Raw genomic sequence first — 21,566 nt, 5'->3', positions numbered from 1 at the left:
TGGACTAAAAATACATGATTTGCATTAGCTCATGAAAGTAACTCATGTGGTACTGCATTGATGAATTAACTGTTCTGCTAACAAGGAGATATGATAAACATACAGTATATCTCTCTAAGGGGAGTAAAGTTGGGGGCAGAAGTGCAAAGAAGGGCAAAGTGACTAACGCTCGTGAAAATGACCATCTTTAAGGCACTTTGCTGATTTACTAATGGGCACAGGCGTAACTTCGCTAGCGAAAGAGGCAGACGCTAGCGCTCATTCACACTCTATCACCAGGCGAATTTTCACTCTGGCGAATGGATGTTATTCCGCAAATTCACTAAGATGCCGATTTTACTGAACGTTTCCTCTTTCGCCAGACTTGCCTTCGCCAACTCAGACCAGGCAAAGTGCATTAGAGTGCATAGATCTTCCTCAATCTTCTGTTATTTACATCATATTTTATAGTGGAAAAAGTTTCTAAGTGCCAAAAACGCTGGCGTCTTTTCCTTTTTTCAGAGTGATAGCCTGCAAAAGTCCTTAAAAATGTATTTGGGTAACTGGGTTCCCCTATACATTTTCTAACATATGGAACACAAACTATACAGTGGGCTCATGTGTAGGGCATTTTAACAATTCTATTTTCTTTATTACGCTTCCCTGGACTTGTGTAATGGAATGTATTTGCTGCAACATATACGTCTATTCAATTTTATAATTTCCTGCCGTATGCAAATTAGCCTGAGCGAAGACCTCAAACGAAGTTGCGCTAGGCAGAATTGAACACTAGTGCATCTTCGCTTTGATTGGCAAAGTAACTATAGTAGAAATTCGCCAACGTTCGGTGCCCCGCACGCATCGTCAAATTTTAGTAAACTACCGTTGTCTGAGCGAATTTTCGCTTGGCGAAGTGTAGTGATGGATGCAAAGCCATCAATGGTGAATTTTGCAGGTTAGTAAATTTCCCCCTTGGTCTGAAGTGCAGGTACAGGGCATCCTCTTTCAACACAGTTCTCTCCCCTATATTGATGATGATTATTTGTTCCCAGCATTGCTCCTTCCTCATATCTACTACCCATTGATTATGTCCCTACCTGCCCCACTATGCCTGCAATTTATGGAGGCTATTATTTATGAGGGAGGCAGCAAGCAACCTTCCTAATAAGATCTGCTTCAAAACCTTTTTTTGAACAGGCATAGTGTAAGACACTGAACTCAGTAAGGGTTTTTTGTTTTAATACATTTCTTTTAATTTTTTCTTTTAATGTAACAGGGATGTTTGGGGAGGCTTTTCCCCAATAAATCCACCCATGCATAGGAGGTATAACATTCACTATTTACAGCAAGAGTGAATTCAGAGCTTCTCTATGCTTGAGGACGTCTCTCTAATAAAGTCCCCATTGAATACAAACTCCCTCAGTCCTTTTACTAAGTTATGGTAGTTCTTTTATTATCCAGAAAGTCCAGAAACAGCCCATAACTACAAACCTTTCCTAGAGGTCTAGTTTAACAGTATTCCCACTGCACCTCTTTCTTAGGGTGAAAACTGTAGAAGAATTTCCAAACAAAGTTAACACAGTCTGAGAGCAGTGCATGTATGGAGGGCAACTCAATCTCAAACAACCTTTTTCTGTATAAGATGCACATTCACCAGTTAATAAGACATCTATGGAAGCATTTCTGAGCAGCGCCTTGCAAGAAAACAGAGATGATTTAGATCTTAGTATTGGACTATCAAACCCATCTTGAGAATCCCGTTGGACATCTCTTTTACGCAAATCTGATCGGATCAACTGCTTCTGTCTATTCAGCATTCTGTTCCAACTTTTTGCTTAGGGATGGAGGGAAGATATCAGGATGACCCAAAAGCAAGATGTTTTTCAGATCTAAATTGAATCAAACATTTAGCCCAAATCAGTAATATATCAAGTGCTGAGGCTCTGTGTTTGAGTCTCACCTAAACTGGACTATAACTTAGATCAAGCGGCTGAAACCATACACTTTTTGTTACTTAGGTAAACCTGACAAAATATGAAAGTGTTTTAAAGTAGTTAAATTATAACATAGTTTTGCCATGCCCTAGTAAAACTCAAGGGTTTGCTTCATAAACAATTCTCTAGTTACATAGTAGTATATAAACAAGCTGATGTGTAGCCATGTGGGGCAGCCATTCAGAGGAGAAAAGGCTCAGGTTCCACAGAAGACAGTAGATAAACTCTGGAGAATATAATGCTGTTATACAGAGCTTAATCTGTGCAACTAAAACCTTTTTCAGATGCCTCCATTACTAGATAGCAACCTGTTTATATGCACAATAGAACTGTTTCCAAGCAAACACACCAGTTTTACCAGTGCAGAACAACAGTGTGTTAATAACTTTAATTCACTTTCATCCTTTGGTGTTCCTGTTTAAAGGGAAAAAATCTTTTTCAAAATGAATCAGTTAATAATGCTGCTCCAGCAGAATTCTGCACTGAAATCCATTTCTCAAAAGAGCAAACAGATTTTTTTTATATTCAATTTTGAAATCTGACACGGGGCTAGACATATTGTCAATTTCCCAGCTGCCCCAAGTCATGTGACTTGTACTCTGATAAACTTCAACCACTCATTACTGCTGTACTGCAAGTTGGAGTGATATCAGCCTCCTCCCTTTCCCCCCCAGCAGCCAAACAAAAGAACAATGGGAAGGTAACCAGATAACAGCTCCCTAACACAAGATAACAGCTGCCTGGTAGATCTAAGAACAACACTCAACAGTAAAAACCCATGTCCCACTGAGACACATTCAGTTACATTGAGAAGGAAAAACAGCAGCCTGCCAGAAAGCATTTCTCTCCTAAAGTGCAGTCACAAGTCACATGACGAGGGGCAGCTGGGAAATTGACAATATGTCTAGCCCCATGTCAGATTTCAAAATTGAATATAAAAAAATCTGTTTGCTCTTTTGAGAAATGGATTTCAGTGCAGAATTCTGCTGGAGTAACACTAGTAACTGATGCGTTTTGAAAAAAACATGTTTTCCGATGACTGGATCCCTTTATGTATAGTGGGAGGTAAATTCTAAGAATTTTTCTGATATAGGTAATCCTCAGTGCCATAAAATCAGATAAATGACCATTGTCTTGTAAGCTTAGTAAGGCTCATCAAGGTACAATGTGTCCCTAGGTGGAGTACAAATACTGTGACCAGTTAATCAGAACTGAAGAAAGACAAAAGCCAATACTTCACATACCGCCTTCGTATATACAAGTATGGGACCTGTTATCCAGAATGCTCGGGACCTGGGATTTTTCAGATAATGGATCTTTCTGTTATTTGGATCTTCATTCCTTAAGTCTACCAGAAAATCATGTAAACATTAAGGGGCAGATTTATCAAGGGTCAAATTTTGAGTTGATTGGAGTTATTTTAAACTCAAAATTCGAATAAAAAAAAGACCCAAAAAAATAGAATTTTTTATCTTTGGGTGAATAGGCTGTATTCGATCGAATTCGATTCAAGTTTTTCCCAACATTTTTTTTATTTTTCGAAGTCCACCAAATTACTCCAAATTGGTTCTAGGAGGTCCCCAATAGGCTAAAACAGCAATTCGGCAGGTTTTAGATGGCGAATAGTCGAAGTCGAATTTTTAAAGAGATAATACATGATAAGTTTCGATATTCATATTTTTTTCCAATTCGATTAGAATTTAAACTATTCCCTTGTCGAAGTAGACTAAAATGACCTTGAAATTCGAATTTAAAAATACAGTACAAGCTACTGTTTTATTTTTGCAGAGAAAAAGGAAATCATTTTTAAAAATTTGGATTATTAATTTGGAACTTTCTGGATAACAGATTTCCGTATAACGGATTCCATACCGTGTGTGTGTGTGTGTGTGTGTATATATATATATATATACACACAATATGTATGCCATTTATAAGTTCACAATAGACTTGTCTTTTCTGAAAGGCATTAACTGAATCAGCCATCACAACCTCACTGTCCTGACTGTGAAGAACCCCCTACGTTGCTTCAAATGAAAGTTCTTTTCTTCTAGTCTAAAGGGGTGGCCTCTGGTACGGTGATCCACTTTATGGGTAAAAAGGTCCCCTGCTATTTGTCTATAATGTCCTCTAATGTACTTGTAAAGTGTAATCATGTCCCCTCGCAAGCGCCTTTTTTCCAGAGAAAACAACCCCAATCTTGACAGTTTACCCTCATAATTTAAGTCTTCCGTCCCTCTAACCAATTTAGTTGCACTTAGTCTCTGCACTCTCTCCAGCTCAATAAAGGGACAGTTCACCTTTAAATTGCCTATCAATATGAAGTAGGCATTGATTTTCAAAGACAACTTGCAATTGGTTTTCTTTATTAATATTGTATGTTTGTTTCCATTTATTTAGCTTTTTTGGTCACCAGTTCTCCAGTTTAGTATTTTAGCAGCTATGTATCTGGTTGGCAATGTCTTATTTTCCTAGCAACCAGGTAGGGTTATGAATGAGAAACAGTAATCTGAATAGGAGAGCAATCCAAGGCAGAATATCTGCAACAATTTAGTTTATTAGCAGCTAAAAAACACTACATGTTTCAGGCCTCAAATGCCCTTTATCAAGTGTTTACAGAATCAGCCTTTACAAAGGGCGTTTGAGGCCCGAAACATGTAGGGGCCGATTCATCAAGCTCGAGTGAAGGATTCGAAGTAAAAAAACTTCGAATTTCGAAGTGTTTTTTGGGCTACTTCGACCATCGAATGGGCTACTTCGACCACGACTTCGAATCGAAGGATTCGAACTAAAAATCGTTCGACTATTCGACCATTCGATAGTCGAAGTACTGTCTCTTTAAAAAAAACTTCGACCCCCTAGTTCGGCAGATAAAAGCTACCGAAGTCAATGTTAGCCTATGGGGAAGGTCCCCATAGGCTTGCCTAAGTTTTTTTGATCGAAGGATATTCCTTCGATCGTTGGATTAAAATCCTTCGAATCGTTCGATTCGAAGGATTTAATCGTTCGATCGAAGGAATAATCCTTCGATCGTTCGTAGCATTTGCGCTAAATCCCTCGACTTCGATATTCGAAGTCGAAGGATTTCAATTCCTAGTCGAATATCGAGGGTTAATTAACCCTCGATATTCGACCCTTGATGAATCGGCCCGTAGTGTTTTGTAGCTGCTAATAAACTATATTGTTGCAGATATTCTGCCTTGGATTGCTCTCCTCATTCTACTAGTTACGTTTATGCTGAAGACTTGCGGTGAAGTCTTAGAGGAAAGAAGCACCATTGCATTTAAAAACCGGGCAGTGCGCTGAAGTAATCCTGTATAGTAATCTGAATAGGAGTTGGCCTGAACAGAAAGATAAGTAAGAATAACATTTGTAGCCTCACACAGCAAGTTTTTTTTGGCTGCTGGGGCCAGTGATCCCCATATTAAAACTAGAAAGAGGCAAAATAAATATGGTATAATTTAGTATGTTGTCTGGCCACACAAGCAGATTCGGGGAGATTAGTGGCCCCAGCGACAAATCTCCTCTTCTTTGGGGCGACAATCTCCCTGAACTGCTTTTCCCCTGCCCTCATGATACGAAGCATTAATGATATTTCAGGTTTACTTCTCCCTTAACAGCAGGGGCTGATCATGAGTCTAAAGAACCCAACAACAACATTCCTTCATCTGCTATACTTTGTGTAAGCTTCACTAGAGGACCAAACAGATTTTTTTAAAGAAGATACTGTATGTACAACTGAAGAATTCCGATGATGACTGGAGAAGGCGCAGTGCAGAAAGGGAAACACAAGAAAAACTTTGTACAGGTAGAAGCAAGACACACCTACTAAATGCTGAAGATTTGGCCGACATGATAGGCCCCAGTATTGTTTTAGTACCCTGACATCTGCTCTATAGACATGTTCTACTATGATGGGATTGTTTTGCATTTAGAGTATTTAAAAACACAAATGACATATGATCGATAGCCTGGAAATGCAGCATGTTAGTGATTTGTAGTATGGAATGATAGTTGGAGGAACACACACCCTAGCACTGTATAGTCCTGTCCCCACTGGTAAAAGCAGCCATTGCAGATTATCTGGCAAAATAATCCATGGGAAAATCATTGCTACCAAATCCGGTCTCTTCTTCTGAATGTATTCTTTCAGCTGCTCACATATTTCTACATTTAAGGCTTAGGAATAAAACAAGTTTGAGAAAATGTGAGAACTCAAGTCAAAAGTTTTTCCCCGACCATGTTTTATCCAGCCAAGCGCTGCTGTTAGAAAGTGACGTTACCATTCAGGAATCGGAGAGCTTTGGTGACAAACAGCGACTGTAGTGACAGGGCAGGCAAATCAAGCAAGGCAAATAATTAGTGTATTTTACATCTTTACACACGGATGGCTCCACGCTGCGTGCAGGAGGAACAAAAATAATAGAAAAATAAAAAACAGGGATGTCAGACAGGCTGGAATGAAAGACTGCTGTACACATGGGGAACCAGAGTGTTGGTGTATCTGGAAAAGAACATTCATTGTGCTGTTCATTGTTGGTCAATTTATGGTCCTCATTAGAAAGGTCAAAAAAATCTCTCTTATTAAAGGAGAAGGAAAGGCCTTGTGCACTTGGGGGTATCAAATGTTAGGAACCCCCAAGTGATTGTATTGAATTACCTGAAACCCCAGGCCAGAAAACTGCACCGGCCTAGGGTTATAAAACAGAGGATTGTGAAAATGGTTACAGACAACCCAAAGATCTGCAAGAACATCTTGTTCAGCAGCCATTAAATTTAACTGAACTGGAGAGATTTTGTATGGAAGAATGGTCAAAAATACCACCATCCAGAATCCAGACACTCATCAAAGACTATCGCACTGAAGAACAGACTGGCCAAATCGTATGTTTTTGCAGCGTCAGACTGCATTTAATATATAGGTTTATAGAAAACTGATTTTACCCACATGGAAACAAAATACAAGCCTGGAGATTTTTATTTTCTTAAGAAGAAGAATAAAAAAAATACAAAATCATGATTTAGGAGTACACGTGTTCTCTGCCGCCACCAAGGGGACCTCTTGCTTCCAGACGAAGAACTTGCCAAATGCCTCCATAAGGCACTTTTGAGAAGATGATCTTTATTTAAAAAAATAAAATATGCATCGAGGAAACATTCTCAAATACAAGTCTTTCGTGTGATGTCTGTATGTACAGTATTGTACAGATTTACATTCCCTGGGCCCTGCTGTTATAATGGAATCTTCGGCTGCCTTGTTAATTTCAGGGCCTAGAAAGAAACAGAAATGAATGAAAAGCTGATATATCTATTGCACACAATCAGATTACATGTAATTCAAGTATATGAGCATTACAGCTGCCCATATAGATCATCTTCATGTTATTTTGCTTTAAGTTTGTCCAATGAGCAACAATCTGCAAACATCCCTTCTATAATTAAATATGGAGAAGGTGTATATTTTGCATTTAAAGGGAACATATACCCACCTGTATAACATAATATAAAATTCTTGAGCACTCTTCTCAGCACTTTTACAATTTACTATTTTTTTAATTCCATGATATTCCATACCTCCCAACATTTTGGAAATAAAAAGAGGGGCAAAAAAATTTGCTGCGGGCATCGCAGAATGTATAGTGAGCGGATGATTTACATTAAACAAACAATTCTAACTGTTCGTATTTCTTGAACTTTCACATAGTGTATTTACTTAGTAAATGTTTTTGGTTATGATTGGTGCCCTTTAAGCTGTGAGTCTAACATTTCCCAAGGGACCTGTTATCTTATATTGTTACAATTACTTATTTGCTCATCTCGAAATTGTTACAAAAGCATCTCCTGCTGTGACTGTTCCGGGCTCTCTGCCAAAAGCCAATTAAGTTAGAAACCGTTTTTTTTTCTGGTGGTTCAGTGCAGAGAAAAAGGTGACTTTCCAGTACAAATGAGGGACAGCGGGTTGAGCTGTGAAACAGGACAGTTGGGAGGTATGATATTAGCAGTTTGCATGTGAAGAAAAGCAACCCCAACTGTATTGCCCAGATAAGGGTCGGAAAAAAAAGCTTAGAACTGGCCCAGCCCCCTGCCCCCCCACGTCTTCAACTTGCAGTGTCCTCCCTCCCCACTCGCAGGTACGAAAGTTTTTATACTGCTAAATAGGAAGCAGATCCCACAATCCGGGCCCCCCTGTCCCCAACCAGTATCACTTAGTGTGACAGGAGCTGTAGAACTGAGCAGAGAAGCGCCACAAGATACTTCCTGTATGGTGTCCGGACCCTGATTGGACAGAGCATGGACACTCTGCTGCAGTGTTAAAACTACTAATATCACGATATCTTAAAAAACAATATGCTCATTGATTGTAAAGTGCACAGAAGAGTACCCTGAGCAACTTGATATGAATAATACAGGGATATATGTCCCCTTTAACTAACTTGCATTGATTATCTGCTCAAAGTAACACAGTTCAGCCTGCACCTAACCTGATCCTTTTCTATAGATATAAATATATCACGAGGTTTCATTTGATCTGAGAAACTAAAACAGGCAAAATCAAATATATCTAAAAATACTAGTGCATAATTCAGGATGAGATTGATCTGCAGTGAAGCAGAAGGTGAGATTGGACACATAAATATATTCATATATAATGCACATTTGCGGCTCACATGCAAAGTCACACACTGAATCATGGAACTGAAAGATCCTGCGCAGAGACAATTAGAATAAACACCCTCATCCTGGAGTCCGACTTATCAGAGTCACTGAGGAGTTGTGTGACCAGATAACAATACGAGGTGGAAAGAAGAGAAGCTTTTATGAGGCCCCTCAGTGTAAAGGCGCTTCTTACATTTTGGAGCACATTATCTCTTTTAATCCATATTATTTTTCTTCAATAAGGGCAGAGCCACGCGCTACTATTTCAGGAGATTAGTTGCCCAGCGACAAATCGATTCTTTTTCGGGTGACTAATCTCCCCGAACGGACTTCCCGTCGGCTAGAATGTAAATCGCTGGAGGGAAGGCTCTCGGAACGCTTAATTTTCTGAAGTTGGACGAAGTTGTCTCGTGAGGAAACTTCGGGCGACTTTGGAAAGCCAAAGCGATCCAAGTGCCATCCTGCCGGCGATTTACACTCTAGCTGACGGGAAGGCAATTCGGGGAGATCAGTCGCCCGAAGAAAAGGCGATTTCTCGCTGGGCGACTAATCTCCAAAATAGCAGCGTGTGTCTTTGCTCTTAGTGGGGGAGATCTGTGGAAGGCTTCTAAAAGCTATCACTGGAACAGGCTTTTGGGGGCTGCTGTACATGGCTGGGAATTAACTTAAACCAACATTAGCAACAACCACAGAACATTATTTTGCCTAATAAAAAAAATAGACAGAAAACATAATTCTAAGCAACTTTGCAATGTACATTCATTACACATTTTTTATGGATTTTGCATTATTTGTATATACATTGCTATTGAAAGCAGTTGGTCCCTTTCTATTCTCTGCACTGGTGGCTCAGACTGTGGAAACAATGTAGGACAAGACAGACCTGTCTTTTTTGAGGAACTAACACTTTTGCATATGCTGCTTTCAATAGAAATTACATTTACAAATAGCTTTTAAAGCACTAACAAATTTTTATAAATTAATATCAGAAAGTTGCTTATAACTGTGTTTTCTTTTAATAGGCAAAACATTATTTTTGGGGTGCCTTTAAAGGAGACACCCACCCACCAATATAACGCAATAAAAAATGCTCACAGTGCTCTTCTAAATGCTTTTGCAACTTTTTTAAAAAGTGTAAAAAAAAAAAGTTATCCTTTTTTTACATTTATAATATAGGTATCTGTTATCCGGAAACCCATTATCCAGAAAGCTCCAAATTACCGAAAGGTTGTCTGCTATAGACTCCATTTTTATCCAATAATCCAAATTTTTTTAAATCATTTCCTTTATCTCTGTAATAATAAAACAGTAGCTTTGATCCCAACTGATATATCATTTATTGGAAGCAAAATCAGCCTATTGGGGTTTATTTAATGTTTACATGATTTTCTAATAGAAGATGAAGATCCAAATTACGGAATGATTCGGAATGCATTCTGCATAACAGGTCCCATACCTGTATCATAATTGTTTAACAATATCACCCTCTGCTTTTCTATCCAGGCAGGAGCCACACACAATGGCAAAAGTTTAATTTACTGATACAGGAGACAAACTGGCACATATCGGCACCTCCCAGTGAACTGGCCTTTGTGTGTCCTTTAAATATTATTGATGAGAGTATAATATACACACAAACACTTTTGTAACTGTGATGAAGTGGTCACAAACATAAGGTGCTTTGCACTTCTACTTCCCAGATACTGTACAGACTGAATTATACCAAGAAGGGTTGTCCCTGTACTTAGAATCCAATACTTTGTTGTCTTTTTAAGAGAAAATGTATGGCAAACCAAGCCTGTCCCTGCTCACTCTCATTAACTCAAGCCAACACAACTTCCACTTTGAGATTTCAGTCACATTTCAGTAAGAGAAATTCAGTATTCAGGCTTCTAAATATTTCACATTAGCACTGAAGCATAGGTGTCATCTTTACTTTCATAGAGCCCCAGGGGGGCAAAACTATTTTAGAATATGCCAGAGCTGAATTGTGTTGATTGACTTAATTGCAAAAAAATAAATAAAATAGATTTTTTTTTTCTACCGTCGCACACAAAGAAAAGCATCATAAATGGGTTTCTTGCTTTGAAATCATCAAATGAAAGCTCAGATTTGAATACGTTGCTAGAAGTTATGGCACTTCTTGCTGCCCCACTCTGCTGGGTCTTTGGCCAAGAAGAAAAATACCAAATCTTAACTCATTGCCCCTTTAAATGAAAGGGGTATTTCTGATCTATTGATAGGGTCTCATGGGTAAATCACTTACTCTGGCTAGAAAGTATTTATATGAACATTCAATTGAACAGAGGAATATTAGTGTGAACACTAGATGGCGATGTTCTGTTGAAGTCTAATCACAGGCCCTAGTACAACAACATTTTGTGGGCCCCCGCCCACCCCCAAGCCCCACCCCACACCATAGTAAAAAGGCCACACAGACATCAGCACTAAAAACGGAAAACTACCTACACACAAGTATAAAAAAAACTGTCAGCCAGGGTCCCACATAAAAGTTTTTAAAAAAACATTGGCGGTCAGGGCCCTCTATAAGTTTAAAAAAAAATTGGTGAATAAAATTCAGGGGCCCCATAGAATATTAAAAAAAAAAACATTGGTGGCCATGGGCCTATGCAGTATTAAAATAATGCATTGGTGGCCAGGGGTTTAATAAAATAAAACACACATTTGTGTTCAGTGGAACTTACCTTAGGCTCCTTTTGTGACTTTCGTGGCTTTGGGTCTTTTTGCGACTTCGGGGCTGCAGCTTCGGCTCCTTTTGTGGGTTTGGGTCTTTTCACAAATTTGGAAGCTTCGAAACTTTTCAAGGCTTCAAATCTTTTCGAGGCTTCAAATCTTTTCGAGGCTTCAAATCTTTTTGCGGTTTCGGGACTACGGCTTTTCGGGACTACAGCGGTTTGGCGCATGAATTCGGCACTGTCAAGGGGGGGCCGGCTAATTCAGTGCAGAGCAGCCGGGCCCCCCTTTAGGCCCGGGCCTGGTACAACAGTACCCCCTGTGCCCCTCTGATGGCAGTCCTGTATTTATATATGCCAGTAAGTTTGACGACTTTCCTTCTTGGTATGTGTGTGTATATAAAGGTAGAATAATGGGGCACTGCAGCCTGTGCAGATCATACAGTGTCTTGTCTCCCCTTTAAGAGTTCCTATTGAGTGCAAATAGTCTATGCAATACCGGATTATATGCTCCTCTCAAATATTAGTGTAGGGGAGTCAATATAACTGCATGTAATATTGAACAGCAGCTTTAAATTCTGTGTTCATATAATATTGTACAAGTGAGCTATTCAGACATATACATATTTAAACGCACATAAATGATTTTTGATATGTATACAGCATATTTAAATTTACCTTCTGCCTGGAGAGCATCCATGACTTTATTGTTGGTACTAATACACTTCCGAGAAGGATTTGAGCCGGGTGGTAGATTAGCAGCGGAACGGATATTAATGACAGGTGTTCATATCCTACAAACACGATCTTCAGCATAGGGATTCCTGGGAACAGAAGATCACTGGGTTACGGGTATGACACAACCTTCCTTTTATATATAAAGTTATTAGAGGCTGCATTTTTGCTGTCCCTGGTAAACTGCCTCCAGTTTTTTTATACTGAACTATTCCTTTAAAGGGGTGGTTCACCTTCAAGTAAACTTTTAGTATGTGATATAATGGCCAATTCTAAGCAACTTTTCCATTGGTTTTCATTATTTATTTTTTACAGTTTTATAATTATTTGCCTTTTTCTTCTGTCTTTCCAGCTTTGAAATGGGCGTCGCTGACCCCATTGAAAAGGCAAATGCTTTGTAAGGCTACACATTTATTGTAATTGCTAATTTTTATTTTTCTAGTAAGGTCCTCTCCTATTCACATTCCAGTGTCGTATTCAAATCAATGCAAGGTTGCTAGGCTGATTTGGACCCTAGCTACCAGATTGTTTATAAAGCAAATTGAAGAGCTGCTGAATAAAAAACTTTATAACTCAAAAATCTTAAAATGAAAACCAATTGCAAATGGTCTCAGAATATCCCTCTCTACATCATACTAAAAGGTAACTCAAAGGTGAACAACCCCTTTAAGAATGGGCTAAGGAGGCACTCGCTGCCAATGAAATGTAATTTATCCAGATAAAAGCAACTAGAATGCTAAGGAGGAATGACAAATAGATTGGCATTATTTTTTGACAATGTTTTTTTCCACCAGAGTGGAAAATTCCTACTACTAATCAATGTTGAGTAGAACTAGTCACTTATTTAGCATACAAACACATTGCCATGCTAAAACGTTTTCCAATATGGTCACATTAAATGTAGAAAATAAGTAACGTATGCATTTAATAAGTATTGTCATACATGATATGTGTGATCAGAAGCCTCGTATCCATTTTAAATATTTCCAGTAAGTGATGTACTTGATATACAGTAAATATCAGTAAGTTCCATTCATAAGAATAGTATGAAGTGACTTGCCATGTTTAGGGTTCATACTATTCTTAATAAATAACAACTGAAGTCAGCTGACTTGCCCCAAATATCATGTGATAACCTCCCAACAAGAATAAGAGCTTGGTACTTAGTACTAATATACATTTAAGCAGATGCAATGCAGCAGGTCTTGTTATCTCCAGAGCAATATAATCAAAGCAAATTAATTGTCATGTTCTACAGGACACCATGGTTGACTGATTCCGATGAGACTTTACGAGATGCCATTTGACGTTATGGAAGTAAGCACTATACATGCATTTAGAAGACTTTAAGCCGTCATGCTGAAAAATGTTTATAAAACATTCATCAAAAAATGCCTCTTTAATACAATGTATTGTCTGGGAGATGCTAAGTGGCACATCCTGCAAATGGATTCCTTTCTGACTAAAGTAATTTCTAGCAAAGCTTTTCTCCCATTGCTGTGGAGGAATGGAGGACTAGCGAAGAGACGGAGCATTTCACTGTCACATTACTACCTGATGCAAACACAGGGGAAATCACTAATGCACAGAATGCCACATCTCTGTATCTCACATGACGTTTGTTTAAATTTACCCAACAGAGCTTGACACTGGGTTATAATACTAGGCACCACTAAGCAAATTGACGTTATGGAGTGGCCAGCCCAACTTGTGGGATGACATAATTATTTGCTGTTTCTGAGACAAAACCAAGAAATGCAGAAGACTTAAGGAATTTAACAGGTGCCAGAAGTTGGTGGACTCCATGTAACACAGATGTGCAGCAGTTCTCAGAAACACTGATTATACAAATAAATATTAGTTCAGTGATTCACAGGAAAGCTACATCTTGAAACATTTTTCAGTTTATACAGTGAATGTTTGAGTTTGTAAAGAAGAATGCAGACACTGCTATTTTTTTGGAAAAGCCGAATATTCCCTTTTCTTCACTTTCTGTAAAGGAATAACAAAAATTAGCAGCTCTGTGCACGGAAGATTTTCTCCTATTAAGATTTCCTGTAACCTCATTGGTCCTTTAAGAATAAGTCCCGGTAAATTTGCATTGGGATTGGATCCACTTATCCAATACCTGTACAGCTTTACCGGGAATTATTCTTTTTTTATACTTGCAGGGGGGCACCTGATCACCAATGGCTTTTTATAACTTGTGGGGGGGGGGGCAGGCCATCAATTTTTTTTTCCTTGCAGAGGGGCCCCTGATCACCAAAACTTTTATGGGGGCCCTGGCGCAAATGTTTTCTTTTTCTAACTTATAGGGGGGCCCTGATCACCAATTATTTTTTTTTAACTTGTAGGGGGGCCCTGATCACCAACTATTTTTTTTAACTTGTAGGGGGGCCCTGACCACCAATGTTTAAAAAAAAATTTTTGTGGGGGGCCCTGGCACCAGTTTTTTTAACTTATAAGTGGGTCTGACCATCAACAGCTTTTTATAACTTGTGTGTGTGTGTGGGGGCTACCATTTTTAGCACTGATGTCTATGTGGTCTTTTAACTGTAGTGAGGAGTGGGCGGGATCTGGGGTGGGGCTTGTGGGCCGGGGTGGGCCCTGAACATTTTGTTGTACGGGGCCCGTGATTTCTAATGGCGGCCGTGTGTGTGTGTGTGTGTATGTGTGTGTGTGTGTGTGTGTATATATATATATATATATATATATATATATTTTTTTTTTTATTTTTTTTTTCTAATGTCTTCTTTCAGATAGCAAATTCATAGAGGCAAATCTGCAAAACAAGCAGCAAGGTGCCTCCATGACTATAAAACAAGAGCGTTGGATCCCTGGCATCACACAAGTAACTTCTTCTGCACTGTAAAGTAGTGTTTTTTCATCTAGTAAACAAAGTTGCTGCCAGCAATAAAACTAGAGAGAGAAATGTTAAATCTCTTTCTCAGAGTGAGTCCGGAAAAGCTTCAGACAGGTGCTTAATGCCATTAACAATATCCTCTTTAGAAACCGGTTTACTTTATTCTTTTTAGGTATATATACACATGTCACAGAGAAACATGAATGCGCTGTCATTAAAGGCAGCAATCAGGCTTCATGTGTCGCTCTCTATTATGCGTACTTCTTGGAAGACACAAGCCAAATAAATAATTGGAGAGGTGCAGCCCTGAATGACAATCGTTTTTCATGTGTCTCTTTGTCGTGAGCTCGGATTGAAATATGTACACTTCAAGTGAAAGTACATCTCTGGGGCGAGATTCTCCAGTTCAAACGCGGTAAACAACTGTTGTTTCTCTGATGCACACTTTAGTACTGCTGGAGGCAAACTTTCTAAATATTAATAAAAATCTACTGCTAGCTGTATGTACACATGAAAAGGCGGCATCAGGACACAAAAGCCTTTGGTGACATTTCCGGACACATCTGAGAAATGCTGCAATCAAAGGATTTATATGCAGGGAGAGAGGGAAAGGGGACATGTGCCTTTTTCTGTTTCAGTGTAGAAGTTGTGTAGGAAATATAACCAGTGTGGGCAGCTTATTCTGGCACCAATGATTCATGCAAGGGTATTCACTATCTAGCAATACTGAGCATTAAACTTACTGTACTGAGAACTGGTGCCACAGGCAAATGTATATTGCCACATAAGTGGCTTGCAAAATAATGGGAACACTGGGCAATGGGATTCACACCCGCACTGTTGCATTACTGTCTCCCTGTTATCCTCATTGTCATTACCACTGCTCAAAATGAGAAGGTCAGACTCAGGATTTGTGACCGACAAATTAAGCTTTACACCATGTGCTGCCTTTGTAAATAAGCCTGGGTGGAAAAGCAGGCCATGTTGGGTCATGCTTTGTTACATGCACACAGTAAGTGAGTGTCCCAGCTCATGAGTATGATGTAAGATTTGGGGAATCGACACGTCCGTTAAAAGCGCCGATTACAAGCATTTTTTGGGCAACACGTTATTGTTTCCCCCAACCAGAGTACAGGCTCTTTTAGACTGGGAAAACAGTTTTTCAGAGCCTTTAAATATCAGAGGCTGTTTTTGCACTCAATAGTAATTTTCTGTGAGGCAATGTCTTACCTTGACTAAAGGATAAAATGGTAGGGTTTCTAAAATCTTTGTCTTATGATATAAGCTTCTTGTACCCCTGGGCACCACCACAGAATGGCAAGGACTCCAGTTTCCATTTATAGAGAACGGCTTGTATTTTTGACACATGCCTTTGACAGCAGCCACAGGGCAGTAGAATTGTATTTACTGCATTTTCCTGTTATAGTTCCAATTAGTAACAACATAAAATAAAATTTCCAAACTAAAATATGTAAAGAAAAAGTAACTATTTTTGTCACAAAAACCATCCCAATATATATATATATATATATATATATATATATATATATATATATATATATATATATATATATGGCTCAAAAGAAGCTAGCATACACAGGACTTATGGAGAAAAAAAGGTTTTTATTTTAACAGAAAAAAACTAACATTTCGTCTAGGTCCTTAGCCTTTCTCAACCTAGCTGAAACGTTCGTTTTTTTCTGTTAAAATAAAAACCTTTTTTTCTCCATAAGTATTGTATTTTATATATATATATATATATATATATATATATATATATATATATATATATATTTTGGGATATCAATGATGGATTACGTTACAGTATGATATAATTTAAATCCTTTCGGTATTTCTTTTTTCTTACTATTATAGTGTTACTGCCACCTTTCATGGTTTAATAGATTTGTTAGCAAATTAGATTGTTTATGTATATATAGAGATTGAGGCATGAATTAGTGGGGTTTCACGTTATACTATTGAATAGGACTATGGAACAGCACGTATGTAGTGTTAAAAAGGAGATGGTAGGAGCAAGGGAACTTTGTGAGGAGAAACGATTATCCAGTAGGGCTAGAAAGTGGCGCCAGAGCGGGGGGTTGTGTGTAGGTTGTAACGATTAGGTGCTAGTGAGATCGAGGACACCACAGGTTACAACATAGACAGTGTTTAGAGTTTGAGTTCAAGGGAGGGTAATAAGTATATTTGATGGCACCAGTTGAACCAGTGCAGTACAACACTACATTATATTTTCATTACTTTAAAAAGACTAATTTTTTGGAGTTAGTGTTCCTTTAAAAAATTACCTTGAGTGGCTATGCTGGTGTGCCTTTTGCTTTACTAGAAAACATGCAAATGTAAATAAATTCAAAAGCAATAGAACTGCTTGTATTAAAGGTCTGATTGGAACATTACTGTCAGTAAACATTAGATTAAAAGGGAAGCAAACTTGTCTTATGGATGACACAGGTGAAGGCACCACAGGATCCTGGTGGGAGGCATTATAATTACTGTAGCTGAAAATGACAATCTTTTACTTAAATACATGATGCAGAAATACTTCAGTTTCATCTTAGTTGCTGGTTATCTATCTATCTATCTATCTATCTATCTATCTATCTATCTATCTATCTATCTATCTATCTATCTATCTATCGTATCTACTTATCTATCTATCTATCTATCTATCTATCTATCTATCTATCTATCTATCTATCTATCTATCTATCATATCTATCTATCAATCATATCTATCTATCCTATCTATCGTATCTATCTATCCTATCTATCGTATCTACTATCTTATCTATCGTATCTATCGATCGTATCTATCTATCGTATCTATCTATCTATCATATCTATCAATCATATCTATCTATCCTATCTATCGTATCTACTATCTTATCGATCGTATCTATCCATCTATCTATCGTATCTATCCTATCTATCTATCTATCTATCATCTATCTATCTATCTATCTATCTATCTATCTATCTATCTCTTATCTATCAATCAATCAATCTATCTATCGTATCTATCTATCGTATCTATCTATCGTATCTATCTATCGTATCTATCTATCGTATCTATCTATCGTATCTATCTATCGTATCTATCTATCGTATCTATCGTATCTATCTATCTATCTATCGATCACCTATCTATCGCCAGAGAAAAAGGCATGGAGCTATAAATTGCACCTAGGCACACACTACTCTTTCTCTAGCAATGTTTTATGGTAAAGTTTAGGGGTGGCTACTGGTGTTTTTTTTTATTAATTATATTATCTGATATACAAAACACAGAATGGATACTGACAGTCAATTAAAACAATTTGTAATCATCAGTTTATAAACACTATGAAGTGTACTATAAATTCACATAGGAATGAGAAGCTAACTGTATCTTGTAGACGCTTTTCATTATTAACACAATATGTAATTGTGCTAATCTAGAATTGCTAATGAGAGACAGCAGCTAACAAGCAGCCATCTTTTACAGCTAGCCACTAGATGCACGGCAGTGATAGTAAAAGGCTTTCCTGAGGCAGTCGCTATCATGCTGAATGAACTCCAGGGAATGGCTTCCTGCTAGGTTTTCCAGCTGGATAAGAAGAAGCCATAGCTCACTGTCATTTACAATGTGAAGACTCATAATTAAAGGTCAAATAGTCACTCCATCCACAATCAATCAAAATAGAAAAAAAGTGCTGCTATCATGTACTAATCCATCAATGGCATAAGTAGTAATGAAAGAAATGAATCACATACATGTGTATATAGAGGTTCTTCTTCATGGCTGTGTTGTAGTTCATTGTGTACATACTGTAATAGTCCTTCCTTGTATCATTTACACCCTAATAGAAATGACTGTAGCAAAAAGGGAAAAGCACACACAGGTAGCAAAGGGTTAATATCAGGACAGTGTTTTCCAAACTGTGGGGCTCTGCCTCTTGGGCTAGCAGGGGCAAGAGGAGCTCAGCAAAAAGTCTGGTTAAGGTGTGATTTGATGCAAAGATCAAATATGGTGAATTTGCTTTCCTAGATATTATTGGAGTTATGGCTGAAACAGCGGTGCTATCCTAGATTTTAAATCTTATTATGAGCCAAGGGGGTCTAAAGTTTGGTCCTGCTAATGAACATTAATTCCCCACAGGAAATATACGTGTTCAACTGCTCAAAGGAATTAAACACATTCCAATAATTGAGGATTAGCTTTTGATAAATGTGTCAGTTTGTTAAAAACATTCCAGGTCAGACTGGGCTAGCAGGAGACTGGGGGGGGAAACCGGTGGGCTCCACTGCCCATGGCCTCCTGAGACTCTGCTCACCTGTGTTACTCCCTGACATCCCCCCCCACATGATGAGAAGGTACAGACTGTCGGGGGTCTGCGGGTTTGAGTGTTTGGGCCCCTGATGTGGCAGCCCGAGTGGGCCTAGTTGCCCCCAGTCTGATGCTGACAAGGAACGTTTTCATACATGTCAAAAAGTGATTGAACTGCTGGGAATCCTTCTGAATGCCCCAATTCAATCTCATATATTTGCACCCAGGGTAATTATTTACAAAATAAGAAGGCAAGCTAGCACTTCATGGGGCACATACTGTATGCCTAGTAGCAAAAAAACATGGAGATTAGATAGTAAATCAGGGTTGTTCAGAAACAACGCATAAGACATATTGCTCTACTGTACAAACAAAGCATGGCAGCACACACAATGTTTGCATTGCATTTACATGGCAGTAGCATGCCCTGTGGTTAAAGGAGAACTAAAGCTTAACTAAAGATGTAGGATAGACATTTTGTATATTATGTTTTGGGTTTCTGTACCAGCGCAAGGCAACCACAGCCCTTTAGCAGTAAAGATCTGTGTCTCCAAAGATGCCCTAGTACCTCTCCATCTTCTTTTCTGCTGATTCACTGCACATGCTCTGTGCTGCTGTCACTTACTGAGCTTAGGGGCTGACTCATAATATACAGTACACACAGAAAATAAATGTAACAATATAAGGCTGATTAGCAATTAATACAGATAATTACTACATGGCAGCACAGAAACCAGTGCAATTAGCATCAGAATTTAATAATCAGCCTTTTAGCATCAGCTTATATTAGAGGCCAACCTCATTTTCTGCTGGATAATTTGTGAGGACCCCTAAGCTTAGCTTCTCAACAGCTGCTCAGAGCCCACTGAACATGTGAGTGTCACAGAGACTTTCCAAGATGGTGACCCCCTGTAGCAAGTTTGAAGTCCTGGATCATTGCTGCTATTGAGAAGCTGGAATGTTAGGCTGGTACAGTAAGTGCAGAATATAAAATATAACATTTTTAGCATTTAGTTCTCCTTTAATGGCAAAATCCCTTACTTACCTAGGGTGAGGGACTTGTGTGTTGAGCAAAATACTATTGCCACCGTGTCGGCTGGAGTAAAACCACTGTTTTTGCTGGGAAAAAAAACAGTTACAGTTTTAAAAGTTGCACAAGAGAATAACCCCAAATACTAAAATACGTAATAAAAATGCAGGAACATTGATATATAACTGAAACAACAATTTAATACAAGTTTACTACAGTGCACTGATATTTGTGCCTGGTTCCAAAGCTTTGATATAAGTCAGTGTATAGAACATATGAGCCAGTTTGACTTGGGCTGCTGTGTCAGTCTGCCATGCAGATACTTCAGAAACCCAGTAGGAGTCTACAAATGAAGAGTTGAAATGAAGGCATACAGAAGCACATACCCTGTAACCATGTATGCTTTTCACTTGTGCTTATATAGATGCAACAAACTTAACATTGCTTGAAATACCCCTGCACAATATGTCACTGCATATACAGTATACAGGTCTTTATATATTATAACGTACCATCAGATGTAAGTATAAAAACCCATACAAAATAGGAATGCAAGTGTATGTTTGTGCCTCTCTACATTCCAGTTCAACCTGAGTGTTTGTTCAATGACTAAAATAATATATGCATGTGACTACTCTTGATTAATACAACAACATTTGTTTTACATCTTGCTACTATCTCAATAAATGCATATCTGTTGTGGTTTTACCCTGTTTATATAGGCAATAAGGGCAGGGGATTTCTCATGCTAACTGAAGATTGTCACAGGGGATCATGAGGATTAAGCTCATGAGCTGACAAATGTATTTTAACTGCTTAACAGTCTCTACTGTTAAAGTCTGTACCCTAAATGGCTCCTCTTTTTTTCAGCCACTCCTATAAAGGCCACAATGGCGATAACTGACATCACTAGTGTAGCAGGAAGACAAGTGGAGTATATTACTAATTATCTATTTGCAAATGACCGTACTATACACTAGAACAAATAAGCCAAGGCTTTTATGACAAGGCAATCTTGTGTCCCTGCCCCTGTTACTGCACCATAATATTCCTGGGGAAAGAAGAGAATGCAATGGAGAGGAAGGGATGTGTGGGATATATTACCTAGAATGTTTGGGGCCTGTGGTTTTCACACAGAACTTAAACAAATAGCAATAGGATTTTCTTTGCCATCAAAATAAAGTAGAACCCCAAGTTTAATGTAAAATCAGGGGATGTAAAATTGAAGTTTCATTGTAGATTTTACTAGTCTTTTAAAACTATCTGGATAATGAGTTTCCTTGGATGATGG

General features: G+C 38.4%; 1 protein-coding gene and 1 long non-coding RNA gene across 3 annotated transcripts in view; one reads left to right on the top strand and one right to left on the bottom strand.

The window, feature by feature from the left end:
* LOC121399289 overlaps positions 1-10,864 on the top strand; it is a 17,993-nt gene extending 7,129 nt beyond the window's left edge. The window contains exons 2-3 of the long non-coding RNA XR_005964883.1: positions 9,858-9,860; positions 10,851-10,864. This is a non-coding gene — a long non-coding RNA (uncharacterized LOC121399289). The remainder of the gene's footprint in view (positions 1-9,857; positions 9,861-10,850) is intronic.
* The window catches only part of slc10a7.S (solute carrier family 10 member 7 S homeolog), a 110,965-nt gene continuing 96,257 nt past the window's right edge, over positions 6,859-21,566 (bottom strand). For both annotated transcript variants that reach the window (NM_001087260.1, XM_018233873.2), the window contains 3 exon segments: positions 6,859-7,244; positions 12,002-12,147; positions 20,291-20,364. In NM_001087260.1, coding sequence (NP_001080729.1) covers positions 7,206-7,244; positions 12,002-12,147; positions 20,291-20,364 — 259 coding nt within the window. In that variant the 3' untranslated portion in view covers positions 6,859-7,205.

This window comes from Xenopus laevis, chromosome 1S, assembly GCF_017654675.1.
Source record: "Xenopus laevis strain J_2021 chromosome 1S, Xenopus_laevis_v10.1, whole genome shotgun sequence".
In the NCBI taxonomy this organism is placed as follows: domain Eukaryota; kingdom Metazoa; phylum Chordata; class Amphibia; order Anura; family Pipidae; genus Xenopus; species Xenopus laevis.
This window is presented reverse-complemented; position numbering and strand designations above follow the sequence as displayed.